A 22919-nucleotide genomic window follows, 5' to 3' on the forward strand; every position below is an offset into this window, starting at 1 on the left:
ACGCTGGGCACGTGATCCTGTGGTCCCGGGTTCGATCCCGGACGCCGGCGAGAAACGATGGGCAGAGTTTCTTTCACCCTATGCCCCTGTTACCTAACAGTAAATAGGTACCTGGGAGTTAGTCAGCTGTCACGGGCTGCTTCCTGGGATGTGTGTGTGTGTGTGTGTGTGTGTGTGTGTGTGTGTGTGTGTGTGTGTGTGTGTGTGTGTGTGTGTGTGTGTGTGTGTGTGTGTGTGTGTGTCTGGGGTGTGGAAAAAAAGTAGTAGTAGAAACAGTTGATTGACAGTTGAGAGGCGGGCCGAAAGAGAAGAGCTCAACCCCCGCAAGCACAACTAGGTGAATACAAGTAGGTGAATACACACACACACACACACACAAACCTTTTAGAATTCTATGACAAAGTAACAAGGATAAACCTTTTAGAATTCTGTGACAAAGTAACAAGGATAGGGCAGGACAGAGAAGGCTGGGCAGACTGCATATTTCTTGACTGCCAAAAGGCCTTTGATACAGTACCGCACATGAGACTGCTATACACACTTGAGAGGCAGGCAGGAGTAAGCGGAAAGGCCCTAGCATGGGTGAGGAACTACCTAACAGGAAGGAGCCAGAGGGTAATGGTAAGGGGCGAGAAGTCGGACTGGCGAACAGTAACGAGTGGATCTGTACACCAGTTGATTGACAGTTGAGAGGCGGGACCAAAGAGACAAATCTCATCCCCCGCAAGCACAATTAGGTGAATACAATTAGGTGAGTACTATTCATGCTCCAGTAAGCTTCATGGTTGTTAGTGTAAATTGCTGCAGAACCTCTTTCTTGATCTACTGATCCGTCTGTGAAGATGTGAGTCGTTGTAGGTCTTGAGATGGTTTCCATTTGTTGTTTTATGACTGCTTTGAGCCTCTGCGAGTCACATGCTGATTTTTTAACTGGTAATCCTTCAATGATTATCTTTAGACTCAATTCTTCCCATGGAGGAGGCTGCCGAAAGTGTTGATATGGTTTATCGTTTCCTTTGTTTTTAATGGTCCATTTCAAGTCCACTTTCTCTAAAATCTTGACCAGATTATTCATCCATGTACTTGTTCTATATTAAAGGTTTCTCCTGAAGCGATCTCTGTATGCTGTCTTTGATTGACAGTCTGGCGGTGATTCCAACAAGTTTTGCTGTTATGGCACCACCATATGGTGGTGGTTATGGTGTTTGATCCTGTTTTCTAATGCTGGTAAGTTGGTTTCCATTCTTAGAGTCTCTCTACGCGTCCATATATGTGCTCCCAGCATTGTTCCGAGAGCATCATTTAGAGACACTTAAAGTTTCTCCCATTGGTTATCACTGAGGGATGTAAGAGCAGGAGCAGCATAGTCAAGGAGTGACCTAACTGCTTGAACGTAGTGCATTTTGAGTATTGGTAGAGATGCACCATCTCTAAGACTTGTCAGGGAGTTTCGGGAGTGTCAAGCTGAGTTTCTGGCTTTACAACGTTGCCGAAGATATTAAATTTCTTGAATGAATTTCAACTGGCTGTCTATTATAACTCCTCGGTATTGAAAAGAGGTAACCCACTCAATATCATGTCCTTGTATTGCCAGTCTGATGTCTTGAGTTTTCATTTTAACGGCCATTGCTTTTGTTTTATTGCTGTTTATTTTCACTGCTATGCGATCTCCTTCCCTGCTGATAATATCTAGGCATTTTTGCGCATGGTTCCTTGCGCTTTTGCCATTGATGATGACCACAAAGTCGTCTGCATAGTTAAGCAGTTTGACTTTTGGTAACTTGAGCTTCATGAATTGTTCCATGAGACAGTTGAGGAGGAAGGGGCTTAGTATTTCTCCCTGCTGAGTTTCATTTTCCAGCCTCTTTGAGGTCGATGTTTTTCCTTGGAATTTGACTTTAGCTTCTCGGTTAAGCAGGCTTCCTTTGATAAAGGCAAGGGCGTGTCCTTTGATTTCCTTATCCACAAGGCAGCACAGTGTAGCTGGAGCACTGGCTAACTCGAAGGCTTTTTCAAGGTCTAGAAAAATAAGGATTCCAGATTTGTCATTGATTTGATCCAGGAGGGAGGTAAGGCATTCTGTGGTTCCAACACCTTTCCTGTAAGCAAACATATTTTGGTGTAGTGGATTGGCTTTCCATTCAATCTGCAGTTCTTATGCGGCTCTTATTTGTATCCACGTAATTCCCATTCATTTTTCATTGTACCTCACCTCACTTCACCTCTCTCTCCTGCCTATATATATGTCCAATACTTGACTTGTAAATCATTCCTTTTGAAGATGTATTAATATACGAAAGTACTTAAGGAAATTCCTGTTTCAATTCTTCCTCCGTGATCTGACACTATCTGACACCTCCGTGATCTGACACTATCTGATACCTCCGTGATCTGACTATATATATATATATATATACAGACTGGCAAAGCAACTCAACGGCCTGCTGACTCCTTATGTTCCTTGCGCCTTCAGCCTGAAGTCTCCAAAGGAATTTGTGGACTTACTGCGGGGCACACGGGCCACAGGGATAAGAGCCTCGTTGGACGTAGAATCGCTGTTTACCAACGTACCTGTGGACGAGACAATCGGAATGATAGCCGACAGAGTGTATCGTGATCCAGCCTGTACTCCTCTTGACATGCCAGAAAGTATTCTGAGGAAACTACTCCAAGCTTGTACTAAAGAGGCACCCTTCTTGAGCCCGGATGGGCACATGTATAAGCAAGTAGATGGGGTCGCCATGGGTTCTCCCCTAGGTGTCCTGTTTGCAAACTTCTACATGGGTACCATCGAGCAAAAAGTCTTAGTCGACATGAACTTGAAACCGGCCATATACTGCAGGTATGTTGACGACATTTTTACACAGGTACCTGATGTCAGACATCTGCAGAAGCTGAAGGAGGCATTTGAGCAGAGTTCCGTGCTGCGTTTCACTTACGAGACGGAAAAGGATGGGAAGCTGCCTTTTCTAGATGTAACAGTCATGGAAAAGGGCGGAGGTTTCCACACTGCAGTCTACACTAAGGAAACAAACATAGGAATGTGCCTAAATGCCAACAGCGACTGCCCTGACAGGTACAAGAGGAGTGTTGTTAACGCATACGTCGACCGTGCTCTCAGCCACAGCTCAGAATGGAAGCAAGTCGACGAAGAACTCTGTAGGGTAAGGGGTAAGGCAGGTCCTAGTCAATAACGGCTTCTCCAATGGTTTCATCGAAGACATCATAAGAAGGAAAGTGAAAAGCCATGCAACCTCTGAAGAGACAACTAACACAACACCTATACCCCCTATTAGACTATTTTACAGGAACTTCTTTTCCACAGCTCATAAAACGGAGGAAAGGGTCCTGAAAGATATTGTTAATAGAAACGTTATCCCTACAGACAAAAATCAGAGGATACAACTGACGATTTACTATAAAACCAGAAAAACGGCCAGCCTACTCATGAGAAACTCTCCAGACACAAAACAGAACGCTTTAAAAGAGACTAATGTCGTCTATGCCTTCAAATGCCCACTTGGGGACTGTAAGCTCCAAAAAACCCAGTATATAGGCAAGACAACAACATCTCTTTCTAGGCGTTTAACGATGCATAAGCAACAGGGCTCCATTAAGGAACATATAATCTCTTCCCATAACCAAACCATCGCCAGAGAAATCCTAGTAAACAACACAGAAATCATCGATAGATACAGCGATAGCAGGCGGCTTGACGTTTGCGAGGCACTACACATCAAGAAGTCAACACCAGCAATCAACAGCCAATTATTGCACAACTATATTCTACCCACCTCAAGACTCCGCTCCAATATAGAAGCATCAAGAAATATGGACCAATAGGCTTTCTACAAACACTTCTATTCAATACCCATTGTTTCTGTTCTGTCTTGTGTTGATACTTTTAATACCCTATTAATATCCCCTCCTGTTCTGTCTTGTGTTAATGCCACATCACCCTTCCCACCTCACTCAAATGTAGATATAAAATCAGAGATACGTTCTAATCAGTTGTGTATTTGTGAAGTCTTTGAAAATGTAATAAGTTTTACGAAACGCGCCCGTGTCGCGTCAGACTAGAAATAAAAATGAATTTTGGAGAAGTGATTTTGGATTTACCTCCAACAGTGAAGCGTAATGTACGAAAGATTGAGAAAATTCGTGTTAGAATTATTAATCTTACTTTTTCGGTCATATTTAATAATATATGTCTACAGGAAAGACTGCTACCAAAATATACTAATATATATATATATATATACTATATATATATACTATATATATATAGTCATATATATATAGTCATATATATATAGTCATATATATATATACTATATATATATATACTATATATATATAGTCATATATATATATAGTATATATATACTATATATATATGCGAACAAGCCTGAATGGTCCCCAGGACAATATGCAACTGAAAACTCACACCCCAGAAGTGACTCGAACCCATACTCCCAGAAGCAACGCAACTGGTATGTACAAGACGCCTTAATCCACTTGACCATCACGACCGGACAAAATGAGGTGATAGCCGAGGCTATTTGAACCACCCCACCGCCGGCACTCGGATAGTAATCTTGGGCATAGCATTTTACCAAATCACCTCATTCTTTGGGGCACACGTGAGGAACACAAATGCGAACAAGCCTGAATGGTCCCCAGGACAATATGCAACTGAAAACTCACACCCCAGAAGTGACTCGAACCCATACTCCCAGAAGCAACGCAACTGGTATGTACAAGACGCCTTAATCCACTTGACCATCACGACCGGACAAAATGAGGTGATAGCCGAGGCTATTTGAACCACCCCACCGCCGGCATTCAGGCTTGTTCGCATTTGTGTTCCTCACGTGTGCCCCAAAGAATGAGGTGATTTGGTAAAATGCTATGCCCAAGATTACTATCCGAGTGCCGGCGGTGGGGTGGTTCAAATAGCCTCGGCTATCACCTCATTTTGTCCGGTCGTGATGGTCAAGTGGATTAAGGCGTCTTGTACATACCAGTTGCGTTGCTTCTGGGAGTATGGGTTCGAGTCACTTCTGGGGTGTGAGTTTTCAGTTACTATATATATATATATATATATATATATATATATATATATATATATATATAGTATATATATATATATATACTATATATAGTATACATATATATATATATATTTATACTATATATATATATACTATATATATATATATATATATATATATATATATATATATATATATATATATATATATATATATATATATATACTATATATATATATACTATATATATATATACTATATATATATATATATATATATATATATTTTCAAAGACTTCACAAATACACAACTGATTAGAACTTACGTATCTCTGCTATTATATCTACATTTGAGTGAGGTGGGAGGGATGATGTGGCATATAGTGACGTGGCATTAACACAAGACAGAACATGAGGGGATATTAATAGGGTATTAAAAGTATCAACACAAGACAGAACAGAAACAATGGGTATTGAATAGAAGTGTTTGTAGAAAGCCATATTTCTTGATGCTTCTATATTGGAGCGGAGTCTTGAGGTGGGTAGAATATAGTTGTGCAATAATTGGCTGTTGATTGCTGGTGTTGACTTCTTGATGTGTAGTGCCTCGCAAACGTCAAGCCACCTGCTATCGCTGTATCTATCGATGATTTCTGTGTTGTTTACTAGGATTTCTCTGGCGATGGTTTGGTTATGGGAAGAGATTATATGTTCCTTAATGGAGCCCTGTTGCTTATGCATCGTTAAACGCCTGGAAAGAGATGTTGTTGTCTTGCCTATATACTGGGTTTTTTGGAGCTTACAGTCCCCAAGTGGGCATTTGAAGGCATAGACGACGTTAGTCTCTTTTAAAGCGTTCTGTTTTGTGTCTGGAGAGTTTCTCATGAGTAGGCTGGCCGTTTTTCTGGTTTTATAGTAAATCGTCAGTTGTATCCTCTGATTTTTGTCTGTAGGGATAACGTTTCTATTAACAATATCTTTCAGGACCCTTTCCTCCGTTTTATGAGCTGTGGAAAAGAAGTTCCTGTAAAATAGTCTAATAGGGGGTATAGGTGTTGTGTTAGTTGTCTCTTCAGAGGTTGCATGGCTTTTCACTTTCCTTCTTATGATGTCTTCGATGAAACCATTGGAGAAGCCGTTATTGACTAGAACCTGCCTTACCCTACAGAGTTCTTCGTCGACTTGCTTCCATTCTGAGCTGTGGCTGAGAGCACGGTCGACGTATGCGTTAACAACACTCCTTTTGTACCTGTCAGGGCAGTCGCTGTTGGCATTTAGGCACATTCCTATGTTTGTAGACACTGCAGTCTACACTAAGGAAACAAACATAGGAATGTGCCTAAATGCCAACAGCGACTGCCCTGACAGGTACAAGAGGAGTGTTGTTAACGCATACGTCGACCGTGCTCTCAGCCACAGCTCAGAATGGAAGCAAGTCGACGAAGAACTCTGTAGGGTAAGGCAGGTTCTAGTCAATAACGGCTTCTCCAATGGTTTCATCGAAGACATCATAAGAAGGAAAGTGAAAAGCCATGCAACCTCTGAAGAGACAACTAACACAACACCTATACCCCCTATTAGACTATTTTACAGGAACTTCTTTTCCACAGCTCATAAAACGGAGGAAAGGGTCCTGAAAGATATTGTTAATAGAAACGTTATCCCTACAGACAAAAATCAGAGGATACAACTGACGATTTACTATAAAACCAGAAAAACTGCCAGCCTACTCATGAGAAACTCTCCAGACACAAAACAGAACGCTTTAAAAGAGACTAACGTCGTCTATGCCTTCAAATGCCCACTTGGGGACTGTAAGCTCCAAAAAACCCAGTATATAGGCAAGACAACAACATCTCTTTCCAGGCGTTTAACGATGCATAAGCAACAGGGCTCCATTAAGGAACATATAATCTCTTCCCATAACCAAACCATCGCCAGAGAAATCCTAGTAAACAACACAGAAATCATCGATAGATACAGCGATAGCAGGCGGCTTGACGTTTGCGAGGCACTACACATCAAGAAGTCAACACCAGCAATCAACTGCCAATTATTGCACAACTATATTCTACCCACCTCAAGACTCCGCTCCAATATAGAAGCATCAAGAAATATGGACCAATAGGCTTTCTACAAACACTTCTATTCAATACCCATTGTTTCTGTTCTGTCTTGTGTTGATACTTTTAATACCCTATTAATATCCCCTCATGTTCTCTCTTGTGTTAATGCCACGTCACTATATGCCACATCATCCCTCCCACCTCACTCAAATGTAGATATAATAGCAGAGATACGTAAGTTCTAATCAGTTGTGTATTTGTGAAGTCTTTGAAAATGTAATAAGTTTTACGAAACGCGCCCGTGTCGCGTCAGACTAGAAATAAAAATGAATTTTGGAGAAGTGATTTTTGATTTACCTCCAACAGTGAAGCGTAATGTACGAAAGATTGAGAAAATTCGTGTTAGAATTATTAATCTTACTTTTTCGGTCATATTTAATAATATATGTCTACAGGAAAGACTGCTACCAAAATATACTAATATATATATATATATATATATATATATATATATATATATATATATATATATATATATATATATATATATATATATATATATATATATATATATATATATATATATATATATATGTTGTTGAATATAACCGAAGGGATAAGATTAATGATTCTGACACTTTAATCAAAGATTCTAACTCTTTCTATATTCTATAATTGATGATGACCACATCTATAATTTTATTCTATATATATATATATATATATATATATATATATATATATATATATATATATATATATATATATATATATATATACATATATGTTGTTGAATATTACCGAAGGGATAAGATTAATGATTCTGACACTTTAATCAAAGATTCTAACTCTTTCGGCCCGCCTCTCAGCTGTCAATTAATCAATCAACTATTACTAACTACTAACTTTTTTTTCAACCCTCACACACCCCCACACCCCCAGGAAGAAGCCCGTCACAGCTGTCTAACTCCCAGTTCCCTATGTACTGCTAGGTAACAGAGGCATCAAGGTGAAAGAAACTCTGCCCATTTTGTTTCTGCCATCACTGGTGATCGAACCCGGATCTTAGGATTACGGGTTCAGAGCGCTGTCCACTCAGCTATCAGGCGCCCCCTAGCATGTGTGTATGTGTGTGAGGAAGGAAGAAAAATAAGCCAAAAAAGATAATTATTTTTCCATCATCGGGTCCTTGTGATCAAAAAGATGGTGTCTGTCTTCTGATGAGGCAATTCTAAGACACAAATTACGTCAAGGATGAGGAGAATATAATTAACGAGCGATATACCTGCGACCTCCTCTTTGAAGGACGACCTTAATAATTAAACGTAATTACATCCACTCATGACCTAATTACACCTTCTAATAATCTATAATTAATCTTTCTACCATCTTCGGATATCTCTTAGGTATGCAATTAAAACATGAACCTCTCATAAGAATCTAGTTCACATCTTGCAAGAACAATGTGTGTATTGTTTATGTACTAGAAAAGCTAATTTTATTTTGTTTGCTATTAATTATTTTGAGTGGGAGAAGGGAAGAGACTGGATGGTTCCCAGTGCACTCAATTAAGACCGCGCTAACAAGTGGGGCGTTGTTTGTACAACTAACAGAAAACTCTCCTTTTGTATTACGGACAATTTAACATCCATGGGGAAGGCGGACGTTACGTTTTCTAGGAACAATAATATTTGAAAACTTCATCGAGAAAACTCATCTTAAATATATTATATCATAAACTTGTAATACATAATAAAAAAACACAAGATACTAAAACACAGGATATGTGATAATATATATAGTTGTTTTATTTTAACTATAATTATAATATATTTTATAGTTAAATTTTATTATAACTATAATAATGTCCACTCTGTAATGTGCAAATTTTATTATAACTATAATAATGTCTTTGTCCACTCTTGTCCACTCTATCAAAGGCAACTGAGGCTGAACAGAAGAGAGTCAGCTTCAAAGTAATGTACTCAAACATAATTGGAATTACAAACAAAGCAAGCGAATTTAGGGAAAGAGCACAAGAAGAGAACCTGGATGTAATAGGACTCACGAAAACAAAACTCTCAGGAATCATAAGAATTGCAGTGATTCCCCCAGGACTACACTGCAATAAAGAAAGAAAGGGAAGAAACTGGAGGAGGTAGAATGGCCCTACTGATGAGAAAGGAATGTAATTCAGAAAGGTTCAGAGACTACATAACATTCACCATGATAATGGGAGGACCAAGAGTAGCAGTGATATATACTCCTCCGCCAATGATAGACGACCCAAGCAAGTGTATGACAGAAACAACGTGGCAGTTAATATTAAAACTAAGAGGGCAGCCTCGGTCGCCTATTCGAACTCCATTCCATTTGCTATGGAAGATTTCAACCACAGAAAGATAGACTGGAAGAACAATGAACCGCATGGAGGTGAAAAAACATGGAAGGAAGTGGTAAACTAAACTAAAGGAAGCGGTAAAAAGACACTTTTTAAGCCAGTATGTCGGGGGATCCACAAGAATGAGTGGCAACGGCGAACCAGATAGACTCGACCCGGTGCTCATTCTGAACGACTCCGCCATAACGGAAATCAACTTCGAAGCCCCCGTGGGATTGAGCGATCTTCAATGGGGAATAGAATCGTTCCTCTCAGTGTTTGCTGATTATGCAAAAATTATGAGGAAGATTATAACCGAGGAAGATAGCAAAAGATTACAAGATGACCTAGACAAACTGAAAGAATGCTGAACCAACAATGACTACTGAAGTTCAACCCAATTAAATGTATGGTAATGAAACTAGGCAGAAGGAACAGGAGGCCAGACACAGTATGCCGAATTGGAGACGAAGTCCTCACGAAACAGACAGAGAGGAAGATCTAGGAGTTAATATAACGCCGAACCTGTTTCCTGAAGCCCACACTAAAAGAATCAGCGGCGTATGCAAGGCTGGCTAACATCAAAACTGTCTTTAGAAACCTGTGTAAGGAATCATTCAGATCCTTGTATACCACGTATGAAAGGACACTCCAAGAGTATGCGGCTCCAGCATGGAGTAAATACCGTGTCAAGTACAAGACGAAGCTGGAGAAAATTCAAAGGTATAGTACTAGACTAGTCCAAGAACTAAGAGGCATGATTTACGAGGAAAGGCTGCGTGAATTGCACCTCACGTTGCTAGAAGACAAAAGAGTTCGGAGTGACATGATTACCAACATTAAAAAATGCTCAGGGAAATTGACAGGTGTAGATAAGGACGGATTATTTAACACGGGTGTACACGGACAAGTAAACACGGGGCTTGATAGCTAAGTGGACAGCGCTCTGGGCTCGTAATCCTAGGGTCCGGCTTCGATCTCCGGTGATGGCAGAAACAAAATGGGCAGAGTTTCTTTCACCCTGATTCACTTGTTACCTTGCAATAAATAGGTACCTGGGAGTTAGACAACTGTTATGGGGTTCTTCCTGTACTCACCTAGTTGTGCTTGCGGGGGTTAAGCTCTGGCTCTTTGGTCCCGCCTCTCAACTGTCAATCAACTGGTGTACAGATTCCCGAGCCTACTGGGCTGTATCATATCTACATTTGAAACTGTGTATCGAGTCAGCCTCCACCACATCACTTCCTAATGCATTTCATCTGTTAACTACTCTGACACTGAAAAAGTTCTTTCTAACGTCCCTGTGGCTCATTTAAGTACTCAATTTTCACCTGTGTCCCCTTGTTCACGTACCACCCGTGTTAAACAGTTTATCTTTATCTATATCTGTCATTTCCTCTGAGAATTTTGTAGGTAGTGATTATGTCTCCCCTTACTCTTGTGTCTTCCAGTGTCGTGAGGTGCATTTCCTGCGGCTTTTCCTCGTAACTCATGCCTCTTAGTTCTGGGACTAGTCTAGTGGCATACCTCTGAACTTTTTCAAACTTCGCCTTGTGCTTGACAAGGTACGGGTTCCATGCTGGGGCCGCATACTCCAGGACTGGTCTTACATATGTGGTATACTAGGTTCTGAATGATTCCTTACATAGGTTCCTGAAGGCAGTTCTGATGATAGCCAGCCTCGCCGCAGATGTTATTCCTTTGCTGTCGGCATCAGGAGACACGTTTGGTGTAATATCAACTCCCAGATCTTTCTCTCTTTCCGTTTCATGAAGGACTTCATCTCCTATTCTGTATCCTGTGTCTGGACTCCTGTTTCCAATGCCTAGTTTCATTACCTTACATTTACTCGGGTTGAACCTTAGTAGCCACTTGTTGAACCATTCATTCAGTCTGTCTAAATCATCTTGTAGCTTCATACTATCTTCCTCCGCCTTAATCCTCCTCATAATTTTTGCACCATCAGAAAACAATGAGAGGAATGATTCTATATCATCTGGAAGATCATTTACATATATATAAGAAACAGTATGGGTCCAAGGACTGAACCCTACCGGGACTCCACTGGTGGCGTCTCGCCAATCTGAGACCTCACCCCTCACAGTGACTCGGTGTCTTCTGTTACTTAGGTACTCCCTTATCCAATGGAGTACCTTCCCTTTCACTCCTGCCTGCATCTCCAGCTTTCGCACTAGTCTCTGGTGTGGAACTGTGTCAAAGGCTTTCTGGCAATCTAAAAATATGCAGTCTGCCCACTCCTCTCTTTCTTGACTGATGCTTGTTGCCTGATCATAGAATTCAATTAATCTTGTGAAGCATGACTTGCCATCCCTGAAACCGTGTTGGTGTTGTGTCACTAAATTCCCCCGCTCCAGATATTCCACTAGCTTTTTTTCGCACAATTTTCTCCAATAACTTGCGTGGTATGCAAGTTAAGGATACTGGCCTGTAGTTCGGTGCCTCCTGTCTATCCCCATTCTTGTATACTGGGACTACGTTAGCCGTCTTCCAAATTTTTGGCAGTACAACTGTACCAGTGATTTGTTATACACCACTGGGCAGGCACAGTGTTTCTGCTCCTTCCTTTAGTATCCCTTCTTGATATTCCATCCAGGCCTATAGCCTTTGTCACATCCAACTCTAACAAAAGCTTCCTTACATCCCCACTGGTAATCTCAAATTCCTCTAGTGATACCTGGTTAACTGTTCCTTCTCTTATTTCTGGAACTTCTCCTTGCTGTAATGTGAAGACTTCCTGGAATTTCCTATTGAGTTCCTCGCACACTTCTTTGTCGTTTGTAGTGAATCTGTCCGCCCCTATCCTCAGTTTCATTACCTGTTCTTTCACTGTTGTCTTTCTCCTGATGTGGCTGTATAGCAATTAGGGTTGAGTCTTAGCCTTGCTTGCTATGTCGTTTTCATATTGCCCTTCTGCTTCTCTTCTCACCCTGACGTATTCATTCCTGGCTCTCTGGTATCCTTCTCTGCTCTCAAGTGTCCTGTTATTTCTATAGTTTCTCCATGCTCTTTTACTTACTTGCTCAGCTAGCTTACATCTCTGATTACACCATGGGTTTTTCATCTGTATTTCATTTTTTACCTTTTGGGCCGGGATAAACTTTTCTGCTGCCTTCTTACATTTCTGTGTAAGATATTCCATCATGTCTTGGGCCGTCTTTCCCCCTCAGCTATGTGTCCCATGTTATATCTGTTAGGAATTTTCTCAATTCCTTATAGTTTTCCTAACGGAATGCTAGCCTTTTGCTGTCAGTTCCCTTTCTCGAGTACATTAGCCTTTCTTCGACCAGATATTCAAATGTCAGTACACTGTGATCGCTCATTGACTGGGGCCTCAAAGTCAATTTCCCTTATGTCGGAGTCAGAGTGAAGACTAGGTCGATTCTCGCTGGTTCATTGTTTCCCCTCATTCTTGTGGGTTCCCTGACATGCTGGCTTAAAAAGTTTCTTTTTGCCACCTCCAGTAGTTTAGCTCTCCATGTTTCCTCTCCTCCATGCAGATCCTTGTTCTACCAGTCTTTCCTTCCGTGATTGAAGTCACCCATGACGAGCAGATGGGATCGAATTCTACAGGCAGCAGAGGCTGCCCTCTCAATTATATTGTTAACTGCCATGTTGTTTCTGTCATACTATTGCCTGGGTCATCTGTCGTTTGGTGGAGGGTTATATATCACTGCTACTACTATTCTTGGTCCTCCCATCGCCATGGTGCCTGTTATGTAGCCTCTAAACCCTTCACAGCCTTGGATAACCATCTCCTTGAAACTCCATTCCTTTCTCATGAGTAGGGCCACTCCAACTCCTCCCCTACCCTCTCTCTCTATTTCCTTATTACAATGTAGTCCTGGGGGAACACCGCATTTGTTATGATTCCTGAAAGTTTTGTTTCTGTGAGTCCAATCACATCTGGGTTTACTTCTTGTGCTCTTTCCCTAAATTCACTTGCCTTGCTTGTAATCCGATCAATGTTCGAGTACATCACCTAGAAGCTGACTCGTTTCTGTCCATCCTCATTTTCTGTTGACTCCACTAGAGTAGGTAGTGGAGGCCTGGGGATGGAGGCCTGGTCGAGGACCGGGCCGTGGGGACACTAAAGCCCCGAAATCATCTCAAGATAACCTCAAGAAGGTAAACATGGAGGGTCTGGGATGGGGAGGGAGGAGGATGGGCCCTGGGTTGTGAGGGGGTCTGAGGGTGAGGAGGGACCTGGGTTGTGAGGGGGGGGGGGCTTGGAGGATCTGGTTTGGAGAGGGTAGGGGCAAAGGGAGGGCTTGGAGGGGGGAGGGGAGAAGGGAGGACTTGGGGGTGGGGAAAAGGGGGGGGGGGGGGGCATGGGTGGGTAGGGAAGGAGGGAGGGCTTGAGGGGTGGGCGAGAAAGGAGGGTGTGTGTGTGTGTATGTGTGTACTCACCTAGTTGTGCTAGCAGGGATTGAGCTTTGGCTCTTTAGTCCCGCCTCTCAACTGTCAATCAACGGGTGTAAAGATTCCTGAGCATAATAGGCTCTATCATACCTATATTAGAAACTGTAAATGGAGTCTGCCTCTACTACATCACTACTTAATGCATTCCATTCCATTCTATTCCCTTCTTTCACTGTTCATGAAACAATTCAACAAGAGATTCCAGGAGATCTGCACAATAGAACAAGGAAAATTTCCTGTACTGAGAGAAGCAGCCCGTCCTCCAAAAATCGGGAGGTAAATGTAACATCACAAATAAGTGCAATTATGTACTATTCATAGCAGTCAGGAATTGTACTTATTTTCACTTATTATTAAATCGTACTGTCAAATATATTGTGAAGATTTGAGTTTACCTGAAAAGCTAAATAGAAAACCACGACCTCACCTAACCGTCTTAGTGTTTGAAGGTAATCATTTTATTGCTTCTTAATTACAATTAGTACTTAACCTATAGTTATATTCATATTACAGTTTTATAAAACTAATAAAACAAAACTAAAATATATCAATAAATTGTAAAGTAACTCAAGATATTTTCCAATTTTGTATAAAATCTCAATTGTTTAATAAAACTGAAAAAGAAACTCCTGATATTTAAACCTCTAGCATAACTAATTAAATTTGAAAACTTATCCTATAATTCGGAGTGTCTTAACAGATAAATGTAACATCCCCATAAGTGCAATTATGTACTATATAGGACAGTAAGGAACTGTACTTATTACACTTCGTATTAAATCGTACTGTCAATTCGGAGGATGGGTTGCTGCAGTAAGCCATGCAATCTTGGAGGAATTTGAGCTTACCAGACATGAGATCAAAAGGAGTCTGTTGGAACTGAAAATGAAAAAGGCTGTTGAGTCTGGTCAAATCTTACCATGGATACTAAAAGATAGTGAAGAATTGTGTGCCACTCTTTATGGTGTATAACAGGTCACTGGAAACAGGAGACCTACTGGAAAGCAGGAAAACAACTAATATATTCTCAATATACAAAAATGGTGACAGGCAAGAGGCACTGAACTCAGCTTTCCTAACATGTATACTATGTAAGGTGATTGAAAAGATAGTGAGGAAAAAGATCGTAGAACATCTGGAGAGGAGCTTTGTACCACACCACCAGCATGGGTTCAAGGATGGTAAATCGTGCCTCACAGGTTTAATTGAATTCTATGACCAGGCAACAAAAGTTAGGCAAGAAAGAGTAGGGTGGCCAGATTGCATTTTCTTAGACTGTCAGAAAGCCTTTGGCACAGTACCCCATAAGGGATTGTTACAAAAGATGGATAAACAGGCAGGAATAACAGGTAAGGTGCTCCACTTGCAAAAGGAGTATCTAAGCAACAGAAAATAGTGAGTTACCATGAGAGCGGAGACTTCAGAGTGGCGACATGTCATCAGCAGTCCCACAGGGCTCTGTACTTAGACCCATCTTGTTTCTGATATATGAAAACGATCTTCCAGAGGGTATAGACTCATTATGTTTGCTGATGATGCTAAAATTACGAGAAGAATCAAGACAGAGGAAGATAGACAAAGACTACAAGACGACTTGGACAAACTGGAGGAATGATCTAGAAAATAGCTACTTAAATTTAACTCGAGTAAGTGTTGAATAATGAAATTAGGGGAAGGGAGCAGGAGGCCGAACACAAGATACCATCTGGGTGGTGAAATCCGACAAAAGTCAAGTACAGAGAAAGGTGGTGGATATTACATCGAACCTGTCCCCACAAGCCCACATCTAAAGGATATCATCATATTCTTGATTGAAAAACATAAGAACTGCCTATAAAAACTTAGGAATCATTCGAAACCTTGTACCACATACGTCAGACCAATCCTGGAGTATGCAGCTCCAACCTGTAATCCATACATAGTTAAATACGAGACAAAATTAAAAAAGATTCAGAGGTATGCCACCAGACAAGTCCCAGAGCTGAGTTGTATGAATTACGAGGAAAAGCTACGGGAATTAAACTTCACGTCTCTAGAAGATAGAAGAGTAAGGGAAGACATGATCACCACCTACAAAATTCTCAGGGGAATTGACAGAATGGACAAAGACAAACTATGTATCATTGGTGGAACACGAACAAGAGAACATAGGTGGAAACTGAGAACCCAGATGAGCCACAGACATTAGAAATCCCTTTTTTTCATTGTCAGAGTAGTTAATAAATTAAATAAATTAGGAACCGATGTGGTGGTGGCTAACTCCATGCACATTTTCAAATGTAGATATGATAGAGCCCAATAGGCTCTGGAATCTGTACACCAGTTGATTGGCAGTTGAGAGGCGAGACCAAAGAGCTGAAGCTCAAACCCCGCAAGCACCCCATTAGGTGAGTAGTTTTCATGCATGGGCTTAGTAACGTATTGGAGTAAACACTTGTCATGCATGAACCCCAGTTTACCTACTGGTGTAAACACCAGTCATGCATGGGTCAAGTAGACCTACTGGTGTAAACACCTGTCATGCATGGGCCAAGCAGACCTACTGGTGTAAACACCTGTCATGCATGGTCCAAGTAGACCTACTGGTGTAAACACCTGTCATGCATGGTCCAAGTAGACCTACTTGTGTAAACACCGGTCATGCATGGTCCAAGTAGACCTACTTGTGTTTTTTACCTGTCATGCATGGTCCAAGTAGACCTACTGGTGTAAACACCGGTCATGCATGGGCCAAGTAGACCTACTGGTGTAAACACCGGTCATGCATGGGCCAAGTAGACCTACTGGTGTAAACACCGGTCATGCATGGTCCAAGTAGACCTTCTGGTGTAAACACCGGTCATGCATGGGCCAAGTAGACCTACTGGTGTAAACACCGGTCATGCATGGGCCAAGTAGACCTACTGGTGTAAACACCGGTCATGCATGGGCCAAGTAGACATACTGGTGTAAACACCGGTCATGCATGGTCTCAACAAGCCAAGTGCATTCATTTTTTCTTGTGTTCTTGCATTCCCTATTTATCTTTTTAACACAGGATGGTACAGGTCTAAGCGACTTCTGATGCCTGTCTGCTGCTGATAGATTTCCCTTCCTAACTCATGGTTGACCTTAACCTATTTGTTTGAACACGATCTGTCAATCGATTAACAACCATGGGTATCTAATTACTACTGGGTGAACTGGGGCGAGGAGTTTCCTGTTACGCTAATGAGAATTGACTCTGCTACCACCCCACCAGGAGAACCTGATCAAGATGAGCACACCTTCCATGGAGACGGAGAGGAAGCTCCCCCGAATGGAAAAGCTGACGGAGAAGACGACGAGGATGCTCCTGACGGTGCTACTGCTGTTCCTGGCCACGGAGCTGCCTCAGGGCATCCTCTCTCTCCTCTCCGCTATCTACGGCCATTCCTTCTTCAGGTGAGTTCTTGAAGGTGAAGGCAAAGCAATGGGAAGTACAGATGAAACGGAATTAATGTCAGATATCAGAGATGTTTGATGGAAAGGGTTCCCTCTTAGTGACGGACTGAGAGAGAGAAACAGAGAGAAAGCTAATGGTGAATTTAAGTGATAAACTTTATGAGAAATAATGTGTAACATAGGGACAATTTAAAATACTAAAGGATTAATAGAGCGACGTGTTAATATATACAGTCCATCCTCCTGTTTTGGTAGTACTTATAGTAACGATGCGGACCATAGTATATATATATATATATATATATATATATATATATATATATATATATATATATATATATATATATATATATATATATATATATATATATATATTTTACTTGTTTTATTTGACAAACTAAACAAACCTAACCTTCATAGGCCTAATACACGATATCTGATGCCTAATATAGTACATGTGTGCTATACTAGACGTAGGTATATGGTGTTTCATAATATAAAGCTAACTGACTACCTTGCAGTGCTCTACAGGTAATATATTAAAATATCAGTAAAAGTCTTGTACTGTCGTTATTGTACTCTGCAGTTTTGTATACTTCATTATTTTTATGTTCTTACAAGCAAACAGAGATAAGGAAGAATTTTTTAGCTCTATTACTTCCGTAATATGACATGTATTTTCACTACAGGTACAGTGCGATTACAGTACAGTTACAGTGCGAGTACAATACAAGTACCTACAGTACAAGTACAGTTCAGATTTATTATAGGTTCAGGTCATTCTCAATATAGATACAGTATAGGTACACTACAGATACAACTTATTTTCTGTACATATACAATACAAAACTGTTTGTTTCCCAATGTTGTGTTCTTCAAGAGATCCATAACCTTTAAGCACCTTTTTGCATTATTATTTTTGTATCAACCCATGTATATCTTGTAACCATCAAATGCATAATAAAGCACAAAAAATATTCAAGGAAGGGGGTGGTAGGAGAAAAGCACACAGAAACTGTATTGGAGGGGATCTAAACATTCCCTCTAATGCGTTATGCGTGGTTTCCTCCGAGGCTATGGGTCCCCCTTCTTCCAGCTAGAGGTGGTACTCCCTTCCTATATATATATATATATATATATATATATATATATATATATATATATATATATATATATATATATATATATATATATATATATATATATATATATTTTTTTATAATATAGGGAAGGGAGTACCACCTCTGGCTGGAAGAAGGGGGACCCATAGCCTCGGAGGAAACCACACATAACGCATTGGAGGGAATGTGGGTCCCCTCCAATACAGTTTCTGTGTGCTTTTCTCCTACCACCCCCTTCCCTTTTTTTTTTTCCTTTATTGTGTATTTAAAGGTTACAAAACATACAAGACAAATGCCTAAAGGTTATGGATCTCTTGAAGCTCCTCCGCTTCTGGACAGGAACCGAGGACGCAGCAAGCATTTCCCCTCTGGATCGCCACACTGAGACGCTGAAATAAAAAACTGGAAGCCCTTGGGTCTCTGGTGACGTCAATGAGCTTGGACCCCAATTCCTTGAGAAATCCCAAGGCACTCTTGCCCCAGGGGCCATGCGTCTCAGACGCTATGGGAACAAAGAGGTATTGACCTTCCAGTCGCCTGTACTTGAGTGATTTTGCTGTTTCCCTGTGGTTGGCCGCCCCACCTGCTTGATCAGCTCCGAAGTGTACATAGGTGTCAGCCAGGGTGGATACACATGTGTAGTCCCACACCAACTGTCTACCCTCCTTCCATGAGTATATGGTGATGCCATCAGGGCGAAGTGCTGGGAAATCCGGGTTTTGGACCCCTAGGATGCGAGGTTCTCTCTCCGCTGGGCACCCAGCTGAGACGAGGCTTCTCTTGATGATGTCATTGACCTCGTTGTGTCTTGCATGCCAGCCCTTTGTGCTTCCGCAATGCAACCCATGCAGTCCGTATTGGTCTGCTTCCACCCTGTTGCAAATACACTTGTATTCAGTGTGAATTGGGGCACCAAGGCGGAGGGCCACTGCTACTCGAAGGGATTCTGGATCTAGGCGCGTGCCCATTGCAGACATGGGTACTGCCAGGAGGAAGTCTCCTGCATGGGGGGCACGCACTGCTCTGAGGCGGGCTTTCTCCTTGTCTGATGTTGCGACGCTTAGCATGGCATCAGCTACTTTTTCCACTAGAGGGTGGTCCCAGCCGGACTGTTTGTGTTGTTTTGTTGGCTCTATAATGGTTGCTGGGGCTGCAAGAACATTCCACTGATTTGAACATTCAGTGAAAGCAGGATCGTGTATTCCTGCTGAATCTCTCAGGGTTGCAGGTAAAATATCTCTGACGAGGTCGTGCGATGCATGAGAGGAGGAAAGGAAGGCTGGTAGAGCAATTTGGGAGGCTGTGCGGACACCAAGGCCGCCGAGTCTTACAGGAAGGGTTGCTTGCTCCCACTGAGAGTCGTCCAATGGCAGGTTCAGGACTTTCACCAGCATGGACCTCAGAAGGGTGTCATACACATTTAACTTAGGGCTGCTGTAGGATGGAGAACATCTCAGAAAGTAGGTCAACTTAGGGAGAGACAGGCATCTTGTAAGGAGAAAGAGAGCATCATGGGCATCAATCTTGTCAATCCTGTCCTGCATTCTCTTTAGGTCAGTGATTTTTGCAGCCAGGACCTCCTCGATTGCTCGTGGGCCAATGGGGGCACCCAGGAGAGTGCAGTCCGGTGGTTCGACAACGAGAATGTCTGGAAGAGCATTTTGTATTTGCCCAGTGATGTCTGGGTTGCGGGAGATTATTTCACATTTGGATGCATTGAGAATGAGGCCTAAGGCTGCTCCCTGCTCCTGGATTTTCCTTATATCCCCCAAAATGGTTTCCGGAGTTCCAGCTAGAGTGCCATCATCCAGGTACCAGATGTTTAGCTCGCTTGTCAGACTATCAGTGACCTCTTTGATAGCTAGGCAGAAAAGGAGGGGGGCTAAGGGGTCACCTTGTTGGACACCTTCACAGGAGTTTATTTCATGCTCCCCAAAAAGAAGCTTAGAGTCCCCACTGTAGCACGATCGGATGAATGGGTAAAGGGGACGGAAATGGTTGTGTACAGCCCTGAGGACAGCGTCTCGTCTGACTTGATTGAAGGCATTTTTGAAGTCAAGCTTTACTAGTGCCTTCTGGTCCGGGAGATTAAACAATGTAAGCCCGCGCTGCATGTGCTGCAGCTTCACAACCTAGGGGAATCCCAAACCCGAGCTGATGAGGTTTCAGCAAGGTGGCTGCTTCCTGGCTGATAGATCTCACTGCAGCCTTAGCTACAAGGCGTCGGAGGGTGTTGCCAACGGCAATGGGCCTGATACCCCTATCCTTTTTCTTTAGAGCACAGAGTGCTGCTCCATAAAAGACAGGCCTGATGTCCTCAGGGATGCCGCCAGCCAAACACATGTTGGAGAATCTGGTAAGTTCCACTAGAAGATCCTTTGCAGCATCTCCAAGCACCGGGTTCAGCATTTGTTTGATGTGCTGGGGTCTTAGGCCTGTAAAGCCCCCTGCTGAACCTGTTGGGAAAGACATGGCTGCTTTGTACACCTCAGATTCTCGAACAGTCAAGGGTTCTATGCCAGCATTGTTTTCCTGGGGATCCCTGCTGCTGTCGGGGGCTCTGGGTGGGTGTTTGTCTTGAAGAGCCTCTGCTGTCGTGGCGTTCCTGGGGGCAATAGTGTCATCGCTGGTCATGATTCTGATGGCACCTGTGGTATTGCCCTCTTCTATTTTCCTGGTGATCTGTGCTCTCATTTTGTGGTTCTCAGGTGAGTTATTGTTGGTCGTCCTGCGGCTGGTGTTCTTGGCACGAGGGGGGAGGCGGACCAGGTTGTCTGCTCTGGGGAATTCATTAAGAGCTCTGATTACAGAGGTTGCTAATGACTTGTCTCTCCTGGGCGGTAATGCTAGGCATGCATTCCCAAATAGAAGGAGATTGTGCCATGCTCCAATGGTTCTAGGAGCAATGTTGACCTTTGTCAGCAGACTGGTGAGTTTGGCTGCTGCTTGATGACGGGCAGCCTTGGGGATGTGGGGCAAGGTCCTGGTGGACGTCACTTTGACTGCTTCAAGCAGATTATCTGCTGAAATGAAGTTGAGGGAGGTATTGTTCCTCGCTCCTGCAGCAGGTTGTCCATCGTCATTGCCCCGGGGCAGGCGCCTAGACCCTAGACAACCACCTGAATTGAGAGAATGATAGCGGACAGTTCCATTTGAATTGAGACGATACCGTCTGTCACACACTTGACAGTTCCCTCTTGGGTGGCCATCTTCTTGGCTGGAAAGAGGCTGTGTGTCAGGTGCGACATGTGCCATGCCTAGATGTGATGACGCCTGGCTGCCCGCTGAGTGCACCCTCTTCTTCCCAGATGGAGAGTAACACGGCAAGCATTACCCTCCTGGGGGGGTTGGGCATGGCCTGGGCACCGTGTGTGGGTAGGCTGTGTGTTGATGGGCGGCTGGCTGGGTAGGGCGCAGGTAGCGGGGTGGGGGAAGATGGCGGGCAGGGGGGTGGTGGAGGGTGGGCACACGAGGGAGGCTGCCGTCACACTTGTTACACACTATCAAACACTTGGGGAAATCACTAGTGCACTTTGTTTTTAACACTACACTCACCGATTTGCTTATGAACGCACTCACTTTCCACTAACATCACTGTAGGCAGCTCGAGAGCCTCCCCCATCACTCCCCCCCTTCCCCCCGTACCCCGCCTTGGGGGCTGGTGGGTGGCGGCACTGAGACGGCGGCGACCCTCCCCTCACCCTCACCCATACACTGTACCTGCCTCTATATATATATATATATATATATATATATATATATATATATATATATATATATATATATATATATATATATATATATATATATATATATACCGACGTACAATGAAATTAGAATGGAATGTAGAAATCTGAACTATTGAGTTGGACAAACCGCTAAACAATATTTTACTTGTTTTATTTGACAAACTAAACAAACCTAACCTTCATAGGCCTAATACACGATATCTGATGCCTAATATAGTACATGTGTGCTATACTAGACGTAGGTATATGGTGTTTCATAATATAAAGCTAACTGACTACCTTGCAGTGCTCTACAGGTAATATATTAAAATATCAGTAAAAGTCTTGTACTGTCGTTTTTGTACTCTGCAGTTTTGTATACTTCATTATTTTTATGTTCTTACAAGCAAACAGAGATAAGGAAGAATTTTTTAGCTCTATTACTTCCGTAATATGACATGTATTTTCAGTACAGGTACAGTGCGATTACAGTACAGTTACAGTGCGAGTACAATACAAGTACCTACAGTACAAGTACAGTTCAGATTTATTATAGGTTCAGGTCATTCTCAATATAGATACAGTATAGGTACACTACAGATACAACTTTTTTTCTGTACATATACAATACAAAACTGTTCAAGTACTGTACAGATACAGTACAAAACTTTTCGAGTACTGTACATATACAGCACTTGAATAGTACAG

At 42.2% G+C, this 22919-nt stretch overlaps 1 protein-coding gene across 1 annotated transcript in view; it reads left to right on the forward strand.

Moving 5' to 3' along the window:
- The window catches only part of LOC123748033 (G-protein coupled receptor dmsr-1), a 95692-nt gene that overhangs the window by 48507 nt on the left and 24266 nt on the right, over positions 1–22919 (forward strand). The window contains exon 5 of the mRNA XM_069328863.1: positions 17181–17362. Coding sequence (XP_069184964.1) covers positions 17181–17362 — 182 coding nt within the window. The remainder of the gene's footprint in view (positions 1–17180; positions 17363–22919) is intronic.

Source organism: Procambarus clarkii, chromosome 22 (genome assembly GCF_040958095.1).
Source record: "Procambarus clarkii isolate CNS0578487 chromosome 22, FALCON_Pclarkii_2.0, whole genome shotgun sequence".
NCBI lineage: Eukaryota > Metazoa > Arthropoda > Malacostraca > Decapoda > Cambaridae > Procambarus > Procambarus clarkii.